The 20,854-nt window shown below is 53.8% G+C and overlaps 1 protein-coding gene across 2 annotated transcripts; it reads right to left on the reverse strand.

Moving 5' to 3' along the window:
• Positions 1 to 173: 173 nt before the first annotated feature.
• ADISSP (adipose secreted signaling protein) lies at positions 174 to 15,079 on the reverse strand. 2 transcript variants are annotated; one of them, XM_050745259.1, is made up of 6 exons: positions 14,939 to 15,079; positions 6,767 to 6,871; positions 5,220 to 5,362; positions 2,148 to 2,286; positions 1,072 to 1,194; positions 174 to 836 (listed from the first exon to the last, which is right to left on the reverse strand). In XM_050745259.1, exons 2-6 carry the CDS (start codon positions 6,783 to 6,785, stop codon positions 736 to 738), a joined length of 525 nt encoding a protein of 174 aa, XP_050601216.1. In that variant the 5' UTR covers positions 6,786 to 6,871; positions 14,939 to 15,079; the 3' UTR covers positions 174 to 735. The 2 variants fall into 2 exon arrangements, with proteins under 2 accessions (XP_050601216.1, XP_050601215.1); XM_050745258.1 differs by having other exon boundaries at positions 6,692 to 6,871.
• Positions 15,080 to 20,854: the final 5,775 nt, after the last annotated feature.

Consider the following 20,854-nt stretch of genomic DNA (forward strand, 5'->3'; position numbering starts at 1 on the left):
CAGCCAGCTTCTGGCCTAAAATGCCACCACCTGTGCATACCTCTTGTGGGGCTAGGTGGTATAATACCACGCGGTGCCCCTGCCTCCTGAGTGAGTCTACCCAAGTCCTTCCTTGGCCCATCTGCAAAGGAGTAGGCATTACCCCAACCCCAGAGAACAAAAATCCACCTGGCTTCCGGTATCCACTGGAAGTTTTATTTCTTTAGGGTTCTATCCCAACCAGTCGCTTAAAAACCAAGTAACACAGACCTGAGGGCTGGGGGGGGGCTGGGGACTGCACCTCCCTCCTACTCATGGTGGACAGCAGTGGGGACGAGGGAGGGGCAGGAGAGGTGGCTGAAGCAAGGCAGCAGCAGCAGTAATGGGGCCACGACGCCACAGAGCCAGCTCCATCCTCTCCCAGACCCTGGTTGGAGCCCCTATGGCTTGGGGTGGGGAGTGGGAAACCCACCCCAGGCCCTCCCTCTCCCTTCCTCAGACAGCCTCCTTTCGGGCTCAACCCATTTCTTCCGGCAGGAGACTGAGGCACACGGAGAGGAGGAAGTGGGAGAGGAGGACGCGGGAGGGGCAGGGTGGCGGCACAAATGAAGGCAGAGGTGAGAGGCGTGGGCAAGGCCACTCCACCCCCACGCCCACCCCAGAGAGGGGCGAGGAAGCCACACCATCACGCAGCATGTCGGGGGGACAAGGTGGGGTTTAAGGCTGAGGGGCCCGGGGCAGGCGGGGCCTCAGGCCTCAGTCAAAGCCATGCCAGTCGCTGTGCTCTGAGTCATATTCCAGCTCGGCGCCCACGCACTTGACACCGTCCAGCAGCATGGGCGTGCCGTGGTGTCGGTCTGCAAGGTGGGTTGCAAGTCAGTGCCATGCTGGCCCCTGGCCCCACCCATGCGGCCCACTAAGGGGACCCCTCCCCTTCCCTCAGGGATCAGCTGGAGGTGGGGACCCACCAAGGAGGTTGAGAACCCCCAAACTGGGCAAGGAGCCCTTGTTCAGCCCTGGTTCCCTGAGGACAGAAACCCTTGCAGTCGAGCTTGTGCATCCCTCCTCCAACCAGGAGCCTCACGCTCTCACCCATGACGCGGGCCTGCACCGTCACGCGCACACAGGTGCCGGTGCCACCTTCGCAGGCTAGCAGTATCTCCTCTTTGAGGACGCCCTCTTTGTGTGCTGAGTACTCGCACTTGACACTATAACCTGCCCGGGGACAGAGGCAAGTGGTCAGTACCTCCCTCAGCCTCCCGATCCTACCCCTGGCACTCACTGGCCCCTACCCACCACCATGGCGGGGGGCTACATGCTGAGTTGCCCCAAGAAAGGGGCAGGGATGGCCCTTCTGGAGCCCAGAGACCCATTCCCCCTAGCAGGGGTGCAGAGGTCTCAAAAATTTACCCATTCTTCAGTGAGCTGGACATGCCTCCAGCCTGTGGGCCACCCCAATGTGGCTCCAAGAGTGAATGAAGTAGGGTCCAATTCAGGCTTCCAAAAGAAGGTCTGGCTGTTTTCTCCCAAAAGGAAGGCAGGGAGAGGCGGTGATGAGGAATGAGGGGGGTGGGGCGGGGTAGGCTTTGAGCAGATCAGATGGCAAGAGGTAAAGGCCTGAGGGGTCTCAATCCATTGAAGGACAAGGTTATGGGGAGGCTGGTGATGGGGACAGGAAACTGAAGCTGGAGCTCCATGAAACTGACACCCTAGCCTCTGCCAGCCTGGGAGCTGGGGGTGGGGCAGGACCTGAAGGGAGCCTGATAGGAACAGCAGCCTGAAATCCAAGGTCTGGGACTGGTGGGTGCTAGGAGTTATCCACAAGGTGTGTGTAGCTCCAGCAGGTTTTTCTCGAGGGTTAGGGAAGCAGGAGGGAGAGCTGGAGGCTTCAAACAAGTTCCTCAGCGGCTCCCGTCTTGGTTACTGCCCCATAGAGGTAACCATCACACCATGGGCAGGTACAGGCAAGTACGAGCTCATGGACTTCTGTTCAGGGACAGGGAGCAAGGCCTGGAGTGTGGGACCTGCTGTGCAGCCACACTGCAAGCTCACAAAGAGGTGCCATGTCCCCGACTTGCTGAGCTGCCCATCCACCCTAGTTGGGGGTAAGGGAGCACCCCATGTTCTCACTCCCACTCCCTATGGGCCTGCTGGAGGAGGGGACGCACCTTCAGGGACGGGCACCACACTGAGGAGCTTGAGGTGCAGGCTGGGGACAGGTGCCTCACGGACGTCCTTGCTCAGCCTGTGCACTGGGGGCAGAGTGAAGGTAATCTCATACCTGTGCAGGATCTTCAGGAAGCCAACCTACAGCAAGAGAGGTGGGGGAGGGAGGCACCTTCACTTCCTGCTTCCCCCAGGCCCACCCAGTTGTGTCACCTATGATCCCATGGACCCCAGCACCTGCTTCCCCAGAGAGCCCAGAAAGCCCAATTCCCTCCATCACTCTAGCTGATAGACCACCCAGCCCAGTGGCCCCAGCCCTTTCACAGACCCCTTCCCTTGAGGGTCCCAGCCCTACAGCTTGGCCAGCAAGATCCTCAGCATCTGTCTCACAGGCCCCAAAGTCCTCAGTGGCTCATTTCATAGACGAGAAAATGGAAGCCACAAAATGACTGGCCAAAGGCCACATAGTGTGGCCAGGGTCAAGTCCTCCCTAGACTTCTTAACCACTCCTGCCATGCATGGCACCCAGCAAGGTACCACCCACTGCCTACAAGGAAAGGTTCAAAGTCCCACAGGTCATCCACCTGTCCCCATCACTGCCAGTATCCCAGGGTCAAGGATGCTGGTCTTCCATTCGCTCATAGGATGACACCAGGCCACAGACAGTGCGGGATGAGGGATGGGATCAAATTAGAGACACGACAGTAGACCAGCTGTGTCAGCCCAGAGCTAGACCATAGGCCTGGCACCAGCCATTGAACTGGGGCTCCTGGCTGCCCTGCTGGCACCGGATTGTGGATGCCCGCCTGCCCACTCAAAGGCTGACTATGCCCAATGGCCCATACTCACAACCCAAGCAATTTCTGTTGTTCATTCACAGTGCTTGGTGACAGCCACCCTCTGGAACAAATGCCATTCTTGGAAACTCCAGTAGTATGAAGGGTCACAAGCCAGGGTGGTTGCTAAGCAGGATGACTGGCAGGGGTGTCAGGCCAGCAGGCAAAGGGTGCATGCTGTACTCCCAGCTCACATGAGCACACAAACTCCTGCTCACAGTTACTGGGGCTGGGCAGCCCCATCCCTGGGGGCCAACTGGGACTGGCTGCAGAGAGTTTTGGCTGTTCAATGGGACCAGGTTGATATTGCTACATGACAAACCTCAGTCCATGTGCTCCCCTCATGCTCTGCTGGTAGAGGGCACACCCCTCAAGAAGGCTTTCTGGCTGTACCTGCTAACTGTGACCCTGTGACCCAGGGGTACTACTTGTAGAATTTTCCAGGGGAAATAGAGATGTGCAAAAAAATACTCTTTGCTGCCTTATTTATAACAATGAAAACAAAAACAGCCGTAACACCCAGGAATAGGGAGCCAGCTAAGTCAATGATGACACATATCATGGAGCAGTAGGCAGTTGTAAAATCTCGTGGAAAATTATTTACTGACACAGGAGACAGTTCACAACAGAAACAAGCAAAAACCAGTGTGGACATGGTGATGCCAGCTTTTGTTTTTGGAAACAACGCTTTTTAAAATAAGCTGGATCCGTCACCATAGTGTTTTCAGAAAAATAAATAAATAAAATTTTAAAAAGCTGGAATAAGCCGGGCGCGGTGGCTCACGCCTGTAATCGCAGCACTTTGGGAGGCCGACGGGTGGATCACGAGGTCAGGAGATCGAGACCATCCTGGCCAACAGAGTGAAACCCCGTCTCTACTAAAAATATAAAAAAATAGCTGAGCGTGGTAGCATGTGCCTATAATCCCAGCTACTCCGGAGGCTGAGGCAGGAGAATCACTTGAACCCAGGAGTTGGAGGTTGTAGTGAGCCGAGATCACGCCACTGTACTCCAGCCTGGTGACAGAGCAAGACTCCGTCTCAAAAAGAAAAAAAAAAAAAAGCTGAAATAACACACATCAGAATATTAACCATGGTTATTTTGGGATAGTATGACTGTGGGTACTTTTAAATTTCTTCACATTTTCTCTGTCTTCCAAATTTTCTCATGTCTATTAAGACATGAGTGGATTTTGCAATGAGGGGAGAGAGCTATTTTTAAATGTTGGTTTGTTCCGTTTATTCTCTTGGGGAAGCTGTCAGCTGTAAGACAAAGAGTGGGAACTTCAGAGTTGGACAGAAATGGAGACAAAACCCACCTTTTTTGTTTGTTTGTTTGAGACGGAGTCTCTCTGTTGCCCAGACTGGAGTACACTGGCGCAATCTCAGTTCACTGCAACCTCAGCCTCCTGGGTTCAAGCAATTCTCCTGCCTCAGCCTCCCAAGTAGCTGGGACTACAGGTGTGCGCCACCACACCCGGCTAACTCTTGTATTTTTAGTAGAGATGGGTTTTGACACATTGGCCAGACTAAACCTGGGCCCCTTTTGAGCAGCACAGCAGACCCCCCTGCAGGTCCAGCTCAATAGGCCAGACCTCCCCCGACCCAAGGGCACTCCTGTTCAACTCTGGACCCCTCATTTATTGACTGAATAAATAAGGCCTCAGTCTCCATTTTCCCCAACCCAGCTCCACCAAGCAGAAAACAGGGGGTGATAATACTACTTCAAAGAGCCTAACTCAGCCAGAGATTGGGCAAAGAAGGGTTAAAAAAGAAAGTTGCACCTTGTTATTGCTGTAATTAGCTTCACACCTGTATCACATACATACATTCTTCCATTCTCATACCAAGTCTAGGTAATGTGATTGTCTCCACTTGAGAGAAGAGAAATTCAGGTCCCAAGGTCACAGAGCCAGAACGGCTGGCCCAGACCTGAACCTGGGCCAGTGGCACCATAGCCGCGACACTGCCTTCCATTGCTATTGTCTGGGTAAAGCAGATGACAGCAATGGCTCTGCTCATCTTGATCTGGATGACATTCTTGATCTGGATGACATTCTAAATGCTCTCATCTCATTGAAATCTCACTGCCTCCCATCTGACAGATGGGGAAACCAAGGCACAGGGAAAGGCACAGACATGCCTATAAGCCCAGCTGAGAGGAAAGGGGACAGGCACCCAGAAGCCAGGCAGAGCCGGGGAGTGGGAGAAGCTGCTGATGGGGGAGGTGTGCATGTACCTTGACCAGAAAGCTGCTGTCACTCTCCTGGGTGACCATGACCACCGAGTCATGCAGCTTCTCATCAAAGTGGACGTGGCTGTGGGATCCTTCCGCATCATGGCCTGCCGCAAAGCGGATACTCCGGACTCTGGGCTTGTTGCCTAGGAAGAGTGAGAGAGGGCTCTGAGGGCTTTCCGTGTCCCCAGGAAACTCCTCCCGCTTGTCCCCTCGTCGCCCCCAAGACTGCCGTTGACATCATCCAGCTCCCACTGGCTGGGCTCTTTTCAAGGCTAGGTGGACACTGGGATCATGAGGCTTGAGGCCCCCCGAGTCCTCCCACAAAAATGCATCCCCTGAGAGGGGGTGTGGGGGGACTCAGGGACTGGCTAATATGACCCTTGCTTGAAGGGGATGGGGCTGGTGCCAGAGACAGGAAGGGACAGTCTTCCAGACTCCCACCAAGCCAGGGCAGCGTGGGGCTCAGGCCAGTCCTCTGGATACCCTGCCCAGTGCTCTCCTTCATAGTGCAAAGCCCCCCATCCCTGGGCCTACCCCCAAGCTGTGTCAGTGCATGAAGCCCCTGCCTGCCCATCCTCATGACCCAAACCTGAAGGGGCAGGGACAGGAACAGGCTCTAGGGGATCTGCCTAGGGGTGGCAGAAACAAAGGGGATCAAAAAACACACTCAGCCCACCTAGGCAAGGCTGCAGCTGCCACTAAACCTCACTGGCCACTGGCAAGCAAGAAGAGAGAACCCAAGGAAGCTTCCAGACCCACCCCAAGACCCCCTTCCTTCCTCTGCCTAACCCACCATCAAGGTCCTCAGCTGTCTCTGAGCTGGGTCGGGTTCTCCAAGACCAGAAAGGGCAGAGGGATGGGAAAGGTAGGGTAGCCAGGAGCCGCGCTGAAGGCCTGGACTGGATGAACACTCAGGCTGGGGAGGCCGAGAGCATGGCCCTAGTCCTCTCTGACCCCTGGCCCCTAGGCCCTCCCACCAAGAGCTCTGCCCAGGGTCCTCTTAGTGGGAGGACCTGATCCAGCTTTGAGCCGGCCTCTTGGATACTCGGAGGCCCAGGGGGCCAGCCTGGCACATTCACAATCCCTGGTGAGCCCCACAGAACTAACCCTCTAATCTCACCAGATCACCCTGGCCTAAAACCCTCCCTTATCCCTTCTGGATTCTGAACGAAACTCAAATTCCCTTCCACAGCCTGCTGTGGCCCTCCCATATCACCAGACTCAGTGCTCACCACAAGCCCCATCAGCTCCCCCAACCCCCACAGTGGAAGGGCAGAGACACAAGAGCACACATCTCCACAGACGAGCCTAAGGAGTCAGCAGGGCTCCACAGGGGTCCACAGGGGTCCCTGCTAGGGCTTGTATGAGCCCCAGGACCTGGTACAAACACTGACATATTCCCAATCACATTCGCACACCAACACACACGCACTCACACATGCACACACATACACAGGTGGCGCGGGCCCTACCTGCAGCAATGGCCCTCCTACCAGGGCCCACTGGAAGAGCTTGTGCAAGCCCCACCAGGCCAGGAAGGCACTTACCCTTGTTAGCCGCAGCCATGGACGCCCTCCCTGCCACGCAGCTCCTGCCGGACACCGCCACTCACACTCAGCGGCCTCCCATGCTCCAGGGACACCAGCAGGAGCCTGAAGATAGGGAGTGGGGAGGGCAGGGGTCAGGGCCACCCATGGACCCATGGTTTGGGGAGAGCAGAGGAGCTCCCTTTAGGAAGGACTCAAACTGCTACTGCTCTCAGCAGTCCAAGTGGTGTCTGTACTCTCTAGCATGGGGGCTCCTGCCCACATTCACCAAGAGCCCTCACCCCTTCGTGATACCCCAGTGACTCAGGGTTCTGCCAGCATGTGCTGAGCTACAGCTTCTAGGTGCCAAAGCAACAGCATAGGACTCCTATCCCCAGCACTCCCAGAGGCTGGCAGGAGGGGCAGCCTGGAAAGGAGGATTTTATGGGTATTTTCCATGGACCAGTTCTGGTCTTGCTGACCCTGAAGGCTGGGCCTAGAGCTACATTATTCAGGTTGCACAAGCAATGCAGCTGGGTGAGGTCAGAGGCAACAGTGTGCTTGATGGTGGGCAGGAACAGGGGATCACATAAAAGAAACATGTTCTTAGGGCTTTCCCTCCTGGTGATCGGTCAGGGCCATGTGCAAAACAGATGCCTGTGGAGGGGGTGTGCCCCCATCTGAACCCGCCATTCAGACCCTGCCCCGAGTCTCAGGCCTGCCTCCGGCTCATCTCCCCAACGGCAGCCTCAGCACAGGGGCAGTGAGAGGCACCCCAGGAAGCCTCCAATGGGCCGAGCTGGGACTATCTGAGCATCAAAAAGAATAATGAGTGCAACTGATGGAAACAGATGGAACACATAAAAGCAGGGCATTCACAGAGATTATTAAAAAAGACGAGGGAAAGCAAAACAAACAAACCCAAGCCCTCAAAAGCCCTCATTTGTCACCACTGACGGTAGCAGTGCCCTCTTTACTCTGAAAGCTAGGGATTAAAGAGAAATAATTCAGCCTGTCTCTTGGCCTTTCTTGTGACCAAATTGCCCTGGTGGTTGACGGAAAGCTCTTCTTTCGGGAAGAATTCCTGCTAATAAATAACAAAGAAATGACCAAATGCTAAGTCATTCTGCAACCCCTAAAGAAACAAATGCTGGGCCAGGCGCGGTGGCTCAAGCCTGTAATCCCAGCACTTTGGGAGGCCAAGACAGGCAGATCACGAGGTCAGAAGATCGAGACCATCCTGGCTAACACGGTGAAACCCCATCTCTACTAAAAAATACAAAAAACTAGCCGGGCGAGGTGGCGGGCACCTGGGGAGGCTGAGGCAGGAGAATGGTGTGAACCCGGGAGGTGGAGCTTGCAGTGAGCTGAGATCTGGCCACTGCACTCCAGCCTGGGCGACAGAGCGAGACTCCATCTCAAAAAAAAAAAGAAAAGAAACAAATGCTGGAGGCAACCAGAGCCAGTGGATGCTAAACCAGAAGGGAAGGTTGACAGGAAGCAGATACTCACAGGTGCCCAAGTGTCACTGACAGAGGACCTGGGGTGTGTGTGTGTGGTTTTTTTTTTTCTTTGGTTTTGTTTTGTTTTGTTTTGTTTGAGACAGAGTTTCGCTCTTGTCACCCAGGCTGGGGTGCAATGGCACAATCTCAGCTCACTGCAACATCTGCCTCCTGGGTTCAAGCGACTCTCCTGCCTCAGTCTCCCAAGTAGCTGAGACTCATGCCTGGCTAATTTTTGTATTTTTAGTAGAGATGGAGTTTCACCATGTTGGCCAGGCTGGTCTCAAACTCCTGACCTCAAGTGATCTGCCCACTATGGCCTCCCAAGTGCTGGGATTACAGGCGTGAGCCGCCATGCCTGGCCGAGGACCTGGTGTTTAAGAGGAATAGCACGAGTTTGCAATGGAGGGATGTGACTACTCCCAGTCACCCACTGGTCTCTCTCTCTACTTTGTGCAGGACAGCCTGTCACACTGATGCGTCCTGAAGTGAGGCAACCCAAAGTCACAGCATCACTGACAAGGGATTCCTGCCAAAAAGGTTTAACCTGGATCTAAACCAGCCTCTAGCTTCAACTTCTTATTTGCTGAAAACACAAAGGAGAGTGGAACAAATTTAATGACTCCATGAGAAAGCAATGAGACAAGCCCAGAAGGCAGGACATTCTACAGGATGACTGACCTGTTTTTTGTTTTTGTTTTTGTTTTCAAATGTCAAGAAGAAAAATAAAACAGGGTAGGCATGGTGGCTCACACCTATAATCCCAGCAGTTTCGCAGATCACAAGGTAAGGAGTTCAAGACCAGCCTGGCCAACATAGTGAAACCCCGTCCCTACTAAAAGTACAAACATTAGCTGGGTGTCGTGGCAGGCGCCTATAGTCCCAGCTACTTGGGAGGCTGAGGCAGGAGAATCACTTGAATACAGGAGGCAGAGGTTGTAGTGAGCCGAGATCGCACCACGACACTCCAGCCTGGGCGACACAGTGAGACTCTGTCTCAAGAAAAAAAAGAAAAAGAAAAAGAAAACAAGGGAGATTGTTCTAGATAGGAAAGCGGCAAACTACAGCTGATTACGCAGCTGATGGTAGAGTTGCTGCCTGTTTTTTTGTTTTTGAGACAGGGTCTCACTCTGTCCAGCCCAGGCTGGAGTCCAGCTCACTGCTGCCTTGATCTCCCAGGCTCAAGCAATCCTCCCACCCCAGCCTCCCAAGTAGCTGAGACCATAGCCACACACCACCATGCCTGGCTAATTTTTGTAGAGACAGGGTTGCCCAGGCTGGTCTCAAATTCCAGAGCTTAAGCAATCCGCCCACCTCAGCCTCCCAAAGTGCTGGGATTACAGGCATGAGCCGCCGGGCCTGGAAAATAAAGTTTTTTGTAAATAAAGTTTTACTAATAGGCCAGGCGTGGTGGCTCAAGCCTGTAATCCCAGCACTTTGGGAGGCCGAGACGGGCGGATCACGAGGTCAGGAGATGGAGACCATCCTGGCTAACACGATGAAACCCCGTCTCTACTAAAAATACAAAAACTAGCCGGGCGAGGTGGCGGGCGCCTGTAGTCCCAGCTACTTGGGAGGCTGCGGCAGGAGAATGGCGTGAACCCGGGAGGCGGAGCTTGCAGTGAGCTGAGATCTGGCCACTGCACTCCAGCCTGGGCTACAGAGCGAGACTCCGTCTCAAAAAAAAAAAAAAAAAAAAGTTTTACTAATAGAACACTACACTTCATTCACTTACATGTTGTTTGTTTTTGCACTAAAACAAAGCTACTTCCAAGTAGTTATGATAGAGACCATATGGCCTGCAAAGTCTAAACCATTTATGATCTGGCCCTTCAGAGCAAAGGTTTGCCAACCCCTGTTCTAGATCAACACACACTTACAGACCAAAAAAGGATAATCTTCAGGACAACTGACCTGTTTTTTTCACCACATCAGCTGCGAGAAGAAAAATAAAGTAGAGGGTGTTTCGAACTACCTATCAAAGAAGACATCTGTGGGGGCCAGGTGCTGCGGCTCATACCTATAATCCCAGCACTTTGGGAAGCCAAGGCGGGAAGCCTGAGGTCAGGAGTTTGGGACCAGCCTGGCCAACATGGCAAAACCCCATCTCTACTAAAAATACAAAAATTAGCCAGGTGTGGTGGTGTGCGCCTGTAATCCCAGCTAGTCAGGAGGCTGAGGCAGGAGAACTGCTTGAACCTGGGACACAGAGGTTGCAGTGAGCCAAGATCCCGCCACTGCACTCCAGCCTGGGTGACACAGTGAGACTCTGTCTCAAAAAAAAAAACAGGCTGGGCGCGGTGGCTCATGCCTGTAATCCCAGCACTTTGGGAGGCCAAGGCAGGCAGATCACCTAAGGTCGGGAGTTCAAAACCAGCCTGGCCAACATGGAGAAACGCTGTCTCTACTAAAAAATACAAAATTAGCAAGGCGTGGTGGTGCATGCCTGTAATCCAGCTACTCAGGAGGCTGAGGCAGGAGACCACTTGAACCCGGGAGGCGGAGGTTGTGATGAGCCAAGATCGTGCCATTGCACTCTAGCCTGGGCAAAAGGAGCAAAACTCTGTCTCAAAAAAAAAAAAAAAAAAAAGACATTTGGGGGATCTGGAAAATGTAAATGGCCTGGACATGAGGTGACACTAAGAAATGAGTTGATTTTGTTAGGTACGATCATGGAATTGTATTAGGTAAAGAAGTATGTCCTTATTTTTTCAGGGAAACACACTGAAGAATTTAGAGATGAGTGACACTGGCTCGTCAGTCCAGGAAAAGAAGAGGAACTACAGGGTGGCCTCATAGTCTAGGGCTGGGCCTGTGGAGGGCATGACCTCAAGGTCCCTCTGGTGCCAAGCTGCCCTGGGAGCAGGTGTGGCCTCACCTCACTCCCCACTCCTCAATGTGGGCAAAGTCAACCCATGCCCAAGCCTTGCCTCATGGGCAGGGTGTTCACAGTTTGGGTACCACCAGGAGCCCCCTCTGGCCAATGGACCAGGCCAGCAACCCCCTCTTAGAGGTGAGCTTCCAGGCCCCAGCCTAGGGTGCAGGAAGTGGAGCTATACCCACTCACCTCTGGCCAGGGTCACTGTGGGGTCGGTTGCCTCAGCCCTAGAAAGCTCTTGTCCCCAGGGAACTTGGTCTTGGAAAGCAGCCTGCCGTAACCCACCACCAACTACAGCTGCCCCCAAAGCTGTGAACTCAGAGCATATGACAAATGGCCAAGTGCAAGAGTGTGAGGCCCTCCTCCTATCCTGCAGAGGCTGCCCCAGCCACACCTCTGCAGCCAGGAGGCAGTGACAGCCCAGGGTCCACAAGGTCCCCCCATCTCCCAGGATGCTCCCTGAAGGCTCAGGTCAAACTGCACTAGTGGCTGGTGAGCAAAGGCCGCAGGTCCTTTTCACAAAACACTGACCCGGTCCATGCAGGGTGCTCTCCCTGTCTTCCCCCCCAACTACTGCCTGACCCGGCCCCCTGCCTTTGCCCAGGTCATCCCTTCAGCCAGAAACAATCCCATCCCTCCCAGCCACACCTTCGACAGGGTCTCAACCCCAACATTTCTTTTTTAAGGATGCATACCCTGCAAATCCCAGGACAGGACTACAGCTCTTTACGGAATCCCCTTTCTCACGTCTGGGATCGTTTGATATCCCTCTTCCTCACTTTACGAGGGTAGTAACTGTGTTTCTGTCAAACCCTGTGTCCCTGGCACTCAGCGCAGCACCAGACAGGGAGGAGCTGTGTTTGGTTTATGTTTGTTGAATGAATGATCACATCACATTTGCTTAGAGGGCCTGGCCAAGGCCCGTACTTCAGCACTAAATGATATGGTCAGAGCCAGTGACTGCACTGGGGGCTCTCAGGAAGCAGAACTCCCCACCCCACTCTCTTACCCTACCCCTGCCCTGGGGGCGCTTCCCTCGCTGGCCCCCACCAAGTGGCCTCCCACTGGCATTCCTCAGGCCTTGCTGCAATCAGCCGGTTACCTGTCCATGCCTGCTTTGAGAGGGACATGCCCCATCCCCACTGAGGGTGGGACCCACATCTCATTGCAGTGCCCAGTATTCAGTAAAGGGCAAACACTCAGGGCCTGTAACCCTCCGGACAGTGAGGACATAGAGGCAGGAAGCAAGTGACTTCAGGAAGCCATAGGAAACTGGGAAAACCAAACCTCCTTTCTCAATGGAGAACCTGCTGGTCACTGTCCCCTGGGAGCTGGACTCTTGTCCACATACAATTCCTCATCAGAAACAGGCAAAGAGGGCACTGGACCTCCCCTGCTGCAGCTGTGTCCACAGAGAACAGCTAGGCCACCACACAAACCCAAGCCTGGCCCTGCCTCCAGCCTCCTCCTGTGCTAACCAAGGCTTCACCGTGGCTCAATCCACAAGGCCCCCAGAGGCAGGAGTCCTGGTTCAAATTCAGGATCTGCCCTTGCTAGCTGCATGGGTGAGTTCTTTCACTTCTCTGTCCCTGTTTCCTAATGTGTAACACAGGAATAAGCAGTGGCCTCTTCCTCCCAGGGTTTGCTGTAACTGTGTCTGAAGCTCTGTGACAATGCACCCCCACCTCTGCAAAAGCAAACCCCCAAAGGCCTGGTTTCTAAAGCAACAGCAATTTCAGCAGCACCGTCAGAGAGGCACTTCAGGCCAATCCTGGAGGAGTCAGGAATGACCCTTAGAGTGGGCCCCAGGGATGTCAGCCTTCTTGGAAAACAGCTCAAGGGTTGAGGGGGCCTCCCTCCTCCTGCCTGCCCCTTCTCCCACTCCCACAGCAGCCAGGTCCCTAGGGAGGGTCAGAGAACAGATGCTGTGAGTTCCCAGTCCCCCTAACCAGAGGGGCTCACAAGGAAGATGTGCAGAATGAACATCCTGGAAAACTGGGAAATAACCAGGGAGGAACATGGTGCCCCTCCCCCCAGCAAAAAAAAATATTTTACCCTCCCTGCTGAGATGGGGTGTCAGCAAGCTTCCAGTCCCCAGCCCAGGGTGCAGGAAGAGGAGTTACACCCATTCACCTCTGGCCAGTATGCTCCCAACGTATGAGACCTCATTTCTCGTTCCTTCTTCAATCCCCATTCTCATTGTGGTTCAAAGTCTTTCTCTCTTGAGCCAGGAACTCCGCAACCTTCCACCCTCCCTACCTCTTCCTCTCCTGCCCCAGCCTGGGGCTCAGTCCTGGCTCAAGCACTCAGTCCAGCAGAAGCACTGCGTAGCCTCCCATTAAAGCTCACGCCTGTGAAAAGAACACCCATTAAGGCCTTGAGATGGGGCCACATTGACCTGCTGACTCTCAGCACTGGACACAGCAGGGGCCACACATACTCAGAACAAGGCCTGGAAAAGCGAGGCTGGAGGTCAGAAGTTGTGGCAGCTTCACATCAACTCAGCCTTAATGTGACTTCATTTCCTTCTCCCTCCAGCGGGCCAAAGGTGCAAAGATAAGTATGGGTGTTCTCTCTCCCTCTAACAGTGAAGTGCTGGGGGTGGGGGTGGGGGAATATGGAGAAGGGACCCTCACCACCCACACCTTCCTGCCTCCCCAACAAGTGCTGCCCTTCTCTGCCCAGCATTCTCCCCTCTTTGCCCTCAGCTAGTGGGTGCTTAGCCTCCAGATGGCATGCCCCACCTAGGCCCTGCCCTGGGCCTGTGATCCAGAGGTCCCAAGAAGCAGAGGCCAGGCTGGGTCCAGGGAGTCAGCCGAGGTGAGGGTGGGAGCACACAGGATTATCTCCCAGGGACAGGGCTGCTGCCTCGTAGCTCAGGATGGATAGAATGTGGGGGGTTATCCAGCTACATTTTCCCTCCACAGAAGACCAGAATGGGAGGGAGATAGGGATGCCGCCCCGACTTTCTTCAACTCCCCGGGGCAGAAAAATGCCCTACCCCTACTTTCCAGTGCCAAGATTCAAGAAGAAAGGCAAGCGGAGACTTCCCTTTCTCAGTCCCTGCTTACTAATGGAAACATCGGTCCAGAACCTAAATCCAGTCCCTCCTCCTTCGTGCCACCGGGGGGGAGGTGGAGCCCAAGCCCCCGAGGCCCCAGGGGCCCACGTGTAGGACCCTTTATCCTCTCCGGCAGCCATCCCTGTGGGTGTGGCACCCCCGCCACACCCCATTCTTGTCATCTCAGGGGGAGGGGGGAAATGCAATCGGACATCCCCCCCATCCAATCCATCCCTAGCTGCGAGGCAGCGGCTTTGTCCCTCGGAGATAATCCTGTGCGCTCCCCACCTTCGCTCACCTCGGCTGACGCAGGAGTCTCCGGAGCCCGCACTCCCAGACATCACTGCCCTCCTTCCTGAGGGTGCTGAGGCTCGGAGGCTCAGAGATGCTACTCCTCCAAGGTCATGCAACGAGGCAGCGGCAATGAACAGGGTCGTGGGGAGGGTGGGGCGCTGACCCCATTACGCCCCCGCCCTCACTACGGCACTCGTGCCCCCGGACAATCGCTTCGCAGAAAACACCCCAGCTGCACCAGCTAACGGTCACTAAGCCCCGGGAACCTGACATCACTCTAGTTTAGGTGCTGGGGAGTCTTCCAGGCCCGGCCCCGACAGCGGAGCCCCCCACCCTAGCCCTGCCATCACAGCCGCTGGGGTCCCAGGCACTGACTGCTCAGGACAGGGCCGGGACCGGGAAGGGACCTCGGCGAACGGGAAGGAACCGGGAGGCAGGGAGCAGAGAGGTGGCCTCACCTTGCGGGGTGCACCCCGGGGCCGGGGAGGGCAGGGACGACCGCTGCGGGCGGCTGCAGGGGCTCAACGCCGAACACGAGGAAGGGAGCCCCGCGCGGCTGCCGCCCGCCCGTCGGCACGCCCCCGCCTCCGCCCATTGGTTGCTCTGGGGGTGGGGCAAGAGATGCTTCGGACCAATAAGCGGGCTCCAAAGAACGGCCAACTGGCGAGGGCCGCCTACGTCACGTGCAAGGGTCGATGAGGCTGCGCCCTGCGAGTCCGCGCCTGCCGGGCGAGCTCTCGCGATGAAGGTGGGCAGGCGGCCCAACTGGGCCAGGGGCCAGAACCCGGCACGGGAAGAGGGGGAAGGAGGGCGGCGGATTGGCCCCGCCCCCGCCCCTTCCGCCTAGGGGATAGCGCCTCCAGCCTTGACGCTTGCTAGGACGCGCCTCCCTTGGGCCCTGCGTTGTCGGGAGGGCTGTCGGGCGCGTCTCGGGGCTGGGTGGAGCTCCTGAAGGTGGCCTTTCTCCCAGGGCTTCCACGCTGGCTTCGGCCATCGATACGGGCCGTGCTAGTCTCGTTCAGGAGCTGAGGAACCCTCCATCACTCCTATTTCGACCCCAGGGTTTGGACCTCTTCCCCTTCCACCCCATCCCCTGTGTCGGAAGAAGCGCCCCCGTGCGGGCCCGAGACACGTCCCGGGAGCCCGGCCCGGCCTGGAGAAGCATCAGAACAAAGAAGGCACGCGGGCTGGGGGCTGGGAGAGCCTGTGACGCGCCCCCGGGGACCGCAGCCTCTGCTCCCGGTCTCCATGGAGGCGGTCGCCATGGCAGCGAGATGCGCCTCTTTCGGCACTGCAGGGTGGGATGTGGGCGCCTGCAATGAGCCGGGGAGCGAGAGGCGTGGCCCTCCGTTCTGCGGGGGTTCTTGCCGGTGCTCTCCGCCTGCCGGTTCGCGAACACCCCACCTATACTTCGCCCGTGGGGACGGATTCCCCAAAGTGCCCGCAGTAAGCCGTCCGGAGCACGCAGCGCCTTCCTTCCAACGGAACTAGAGGAGTGGCGGCCTGGGCGGCTGAAGGCCAGCTTCCCTTCAGCAGGGCCGGGGTCGCTGCCTTAAAGGAGCCCTCAAGTCTGCCACCCTGTGGTCGATAACCTGTCTGCTGATCTCCTGTCTGCACACTGTTGGCAAATTAATCTTTCTGAGCTCTTGTTTTCATCGCGTCCCTCTCCTGCTCCAAAGCCCTCTGGGACTGTCTCCAGTAGCGCTTCACAAACTTTAGCAGCATTTTGGGTGATTCATGTGCCCTCGCGTTTGAGAGACAGCACTTACATTGAGAGCTTTTCACATTCTGATCTCAGCCCACTCACTCCTGCCCACTCTAACCACTCCCACCCCACTACCTTTAGACCTTGTCTTGAAGGTCTAAAGTTGGCAGACGGTGGGCCCCAAGTGGCCTGTAGATGTATTTTGTTTAGCCCACCTGGGGCTTTTTTAAAAAGTTCTTCCCCCTCCTGCCTCCCCCTCCTCTTTCTGGAATCAGGAATCTGGTTTCGTGGCTTCTTTTGAAATATCAAAACATCTAACGACATGGGCTCACATTCCAGCCTGGCATTACAAGCCCCGTAAGAGCACATCACTTTACCATAGTCCCCACCAATCCCTGTTTCTCATGGTTAATTACCTTCTGGGTCAGTGCAGACATTTGTGATCCCCTCTCCCTCCTTACCCAACCTTCCAACCTGGAAGGTCCTCCCCACTCTCTTATAGCCAAAATTCAAGCCCTCTTCAACCAGGATAAGGTTTGCCTATTTATTTATTTATTTTTGAGACAGAGTGTCACTCTGTCGCCCAGGCTGGAGTTCAGTGGCACCATCTCGGCTCACTACAGCCTCCGCCCCCCTGGGTTCAAGCCATTCTTCTGCCTCAGCCTCCCAAGCAGCTGGGATTACAGGCGCTCGCCACCACACCCAGGGCTCATTTTTGTATTTTTAGTAGAGACAGGGTTTCACCATGTTGGTTAGGCTGGTCTTGAACTCCTAGCCTCAAGTGATCTGCCCGCCTCAGCCTCCCAAAGTGCTGGGATTAAAGGCGTGAGCCACCGCACCTGGCCCAACCCTGCTTTTTTCAAAAGTCTTTCTAGCCAACTCCTCAAAACCATCTCTGGTGTGGGCTCTCTCAAACACAAACTAGCTGCTAACTGCACAGCCCGGGGTTATTTCCGAATTGTCAACTCCTTTCAGCAAACATTTACTGAATGTGTCTGATGAGTAAGTTATTGTGCTAGGCTCTGTGGAGTGGAAGGCACTCACAGTTTAGTGTAGGAGGGACACCACACACAAAGAACTGTGGTCTCCTGTCCTTGCCAAATGTTCCTCACACTCCCAGGCATTGGGCAGTCTGGCCAACTGGGAGGAGTTGAAATACAGACCTGCCCGTGCCTGGGGATACTACATGCTCTCAGGGAAAGCCAAAGATGGTTCTGGAAAGCCTCCAGGAGAAAATGAGACTCTTCATGTCAGGAGGAAGTCAGGGCAGGAGTTACATGGCTGCCCCATCACTGCCCAATGTGTCTGTTTTACCACACGAGTGGTGCCCAGGCTCTGGGGCTTCCTGTGCAGAGGGCCTTACCAAAGTTAGATTGTTCTGCAAGGGAAACCACAGGCCCCTACTAAGCTCCCTGGAGATGGAGGCAAGACAAGAATTAGGAGCAACTCCAGGTTAGGAGAACAGATGGAGCACATATAAAACATCCACACACCATGAGAACCTGGTGAGTTTTAAAAACAACAACAACAACAACAAACACTCGGCCAGACGCGGTGGCTCAAGCCTGTAATCACAGCACTTTGGGAGGCCGAGGCGGGCGGATCATGAGGTCAGGAGATTGAGATCATCCTAGCTAACATGGTGAAACCCCATCTCTACTAAAAATACAAAAAAATTAGCATGGTGGTGGGCGCCTGTGATCAGTGAGCCTAGATGACACCACTGCACTCCAGCCTGGGCGACAGAGAGAAACTCCGTCTCAAAAAAAAAAAAAAAAAAAAAAAAAACACAACACTCGCTATAGCTCCAAACACATGGTATTCTGCACCCTCTTAGTTTTTTTTATTTTTATTTTTCAGAGACAGGGTCTCACTATGTTGCCCAGGCTGGTCTCAAACTCTTAGCCTCAAGCGATCACCCAACCTTGGGCTCCTAATGTGTGAGACCAGACCAGAAGCACAAGCCACTGTGCCCAGCCCTCTATTCTTTTTAATTAAAAATTAAACAACTATAACCTCATTGGAAAACTGCTTGGCAGTACCTAATAAAAATGATCAATGAAATGAGTAATTCCACCTTTTTTTTTTTTTTTTTTTTTTTTTGAGACAGTCTCACTCTGCCACCCAGGCTGTAGTGCAGTGGTGCGATCTCAGCTCTGCAACCTCTGCCTCCTGGGCTCAAGCACTCCTCCCACCTCAGCCTCCCCAGTAGCCAGGACTACAGGCACATGCCACCACACCCAGCTAATTTTTGTATTTTTTTTTAGAGATTACAGGCATGCGCCACCACGCCCAGCTAATTTTGTATTTTTAGTAGAGACGGGGTTTCTCCATGTTGGTCAGTCTAGTCTCGAATTCCCAACCTCAGGTAAACAGCCCACCTCGGCCTCCTAAAGTGCTGAGATTACAGGCATGAGCCACCATGCCTGGCCAATTTTTTTGTATTTTTAATAGAGACAGGGTTTCATCATGTTGGCCAGGCTGGTCTCGAACTCCTGACCTCAGGTGATCAACCCACCTTGGACTCCCAAAGTGCTGGGATTACAGGCATGAGCCACTGCACCCAGCCATGGCATGTGTTTAAAAGAAACTGGCAAATTGTTTTCCAAAATGATTGTACTTACTTACACTCCCATTAGCAGAGTATAAGAGTTCCTGTTGCGGCCGGGCGCGGTGGCTCACGCCTGTAATCCCAGCACTTTGGGAGGCCGAGACGGGCGGATCACGAGGTCAGGAGATCGAGACCATCCTGGCTAACACGGTGAAACCCCGTCTCTACTAAAAAATACAAAAAACTAGCCGGGCGAGGTGGCGGGCGCCTGTAGTCCCAGCTACTCGGGAGGCTGAGGCAGGAGAATGGCGTGAACCCGGGAGGCGGAGCTTGCAGTGAGCTGAGATCCGGCCACCGCACTCCAGCCTGGGTGACAGAGCGAGACTCCGTCTCAAAAAAAAAAAAAAAAAAAAAAAGAGTTCCTGTTGCTTCACATCCTCATCAACATAAAAATTTGCAATTTTGTAAAAAACGCTACACCATGCAAACCAAACAAAGCAGGGCAATGGACTACCAGTCTTCAGTCTCTCCTCTGAGCCATGCCCTTGTAGAGGACAATTTCACAACAACTATCAAGATTACAAATGCATACACACACAAAAAAAGAAAAAAAAAAACAGCCTGGTGAAACCCCATCTCTACTAAAAATACAAAAAATTAGCCAGGCATGGTGGCAGGTGCCTGTAATGTCAGCTACCCAGGAGGTTGAGGCAGGAGAATCGCTTGAACCCGGGAGGCAGAGGTTGCAGTGAGCCAAGATAGCGCCATTGCACTGCAGCCTGGGCGATAGTGTGAGACTCCAACTCAAAAAAATAAAAAAGAAAAGAAAAAGAAAAACACAACAAAGATTACAGGTGCATATATTCTTTGATCTAGCAACCCCAGTTCTGGAATTTATCATTCAGATATACTTCCACATGATACTAAATCATGAATGTATGAGGTTATTTATTGTTGCATTCTTGTAATAACAAAAGATTGGAAATAACTCAAATGTCCATAAATAGAGGACTTCTTAAATAAATTTGGTACAGACAATATAATCTTATATGACTTAAAAAAAAAAAAAAAAAGAGGAAGTTTTCAATGTCTTCCCAAGTAGCCAGGATTACAGGCATGAGCCACTATGTCGGGATAATTTTTGTATTTTTAGTAGAGATGGGGTTTTGCAATGTTATCCAGGTTTATCTCGAACTCCTGGCCTCAAGCGATCCACCCACCTCAGCCTCCCAAAATGCTAGGATTACAGGCGTGAGCTACCGTGCCCAACCTGCTAAGGAAAATTTTGTATTAGCTAGGATTCTCCAGAGAAACAGAACCAGGAAAGAGGGCGGATAGGAAAGACTGACATATTATAAGGAATTGGCTCACAAAATTATGGAGTCTGACCAGTCCCAAGAGCTACAGGGTGAGTTGGCAAGTTGGAGACCCAGGAGAGCCAATGGTTTAGTTCCAGTCTGAGTCCAAATACCTGAGAACCAGGAAAGTCAATGATGTAGCTCCAGTCCAAAGGCCAGGAGGTATGAGACCAAGGAAGAATCAATGTTTTAGTTTGAGCCCAAAGGTAAGAAAAAAGCTGATGCTCCCATTCAAAGGCCACCAGGCAATAAAAATTCTCTCTTATTTGGGGAGGGCCAGCCTTTTTCTTCTATTTAGGTCTCAACTGACTGGATGTGGCCCACTCACCTTAGGGAGGGAAATCTGTTTCACTCATCTGCTGATTTGTTTCTTTTTTCCTTTTGTTTTTTGAAATGGATTCTCACTCTGTTGCCCAGGCCAGAGTGCAGTGGCATGATCTTGGTTCCCTGCAACCTCCACCTCCCCGGTTCAAGCGATTCTCCTGCCTCAGCCTCTCGAGTAGCTGGGATTACAGGCGCTCATCACCCCGCCTGGCTAATTTTTGTATTTTTAGTAGAGATGGGGTTTTCATCATGTTGGCCAGGCTGGTCTTGAATTCCTGACCTCAGGTGATCTGCCCGCCTTGGCCTCCCAAAGTACTGGGATTATACAGGCGTGAGCCACTGCGTCCAGCATTATTTATTTACTTTTGAAACAGGGTCTCACTCTGTTGCCCAGACTGGAGTGCAGTTGCACAATCTTGGTTCGCTGCAACCTCCG

This window comes from Macaca thibetana, chromosome 10, assembly GCF_024542745.1.
Source record: "Macaca thibetana thibetana isolate TM-01 chromosome 10, ASM2454274v1, whole genome shotgun sequence".
In the NCBI taxonomy this organism is placed as follows: Eukaryota; Metazoa; Chordata; class Mammalia; order Primates; family Cercopithecidae; genus Macaca; species Macaca thibetana.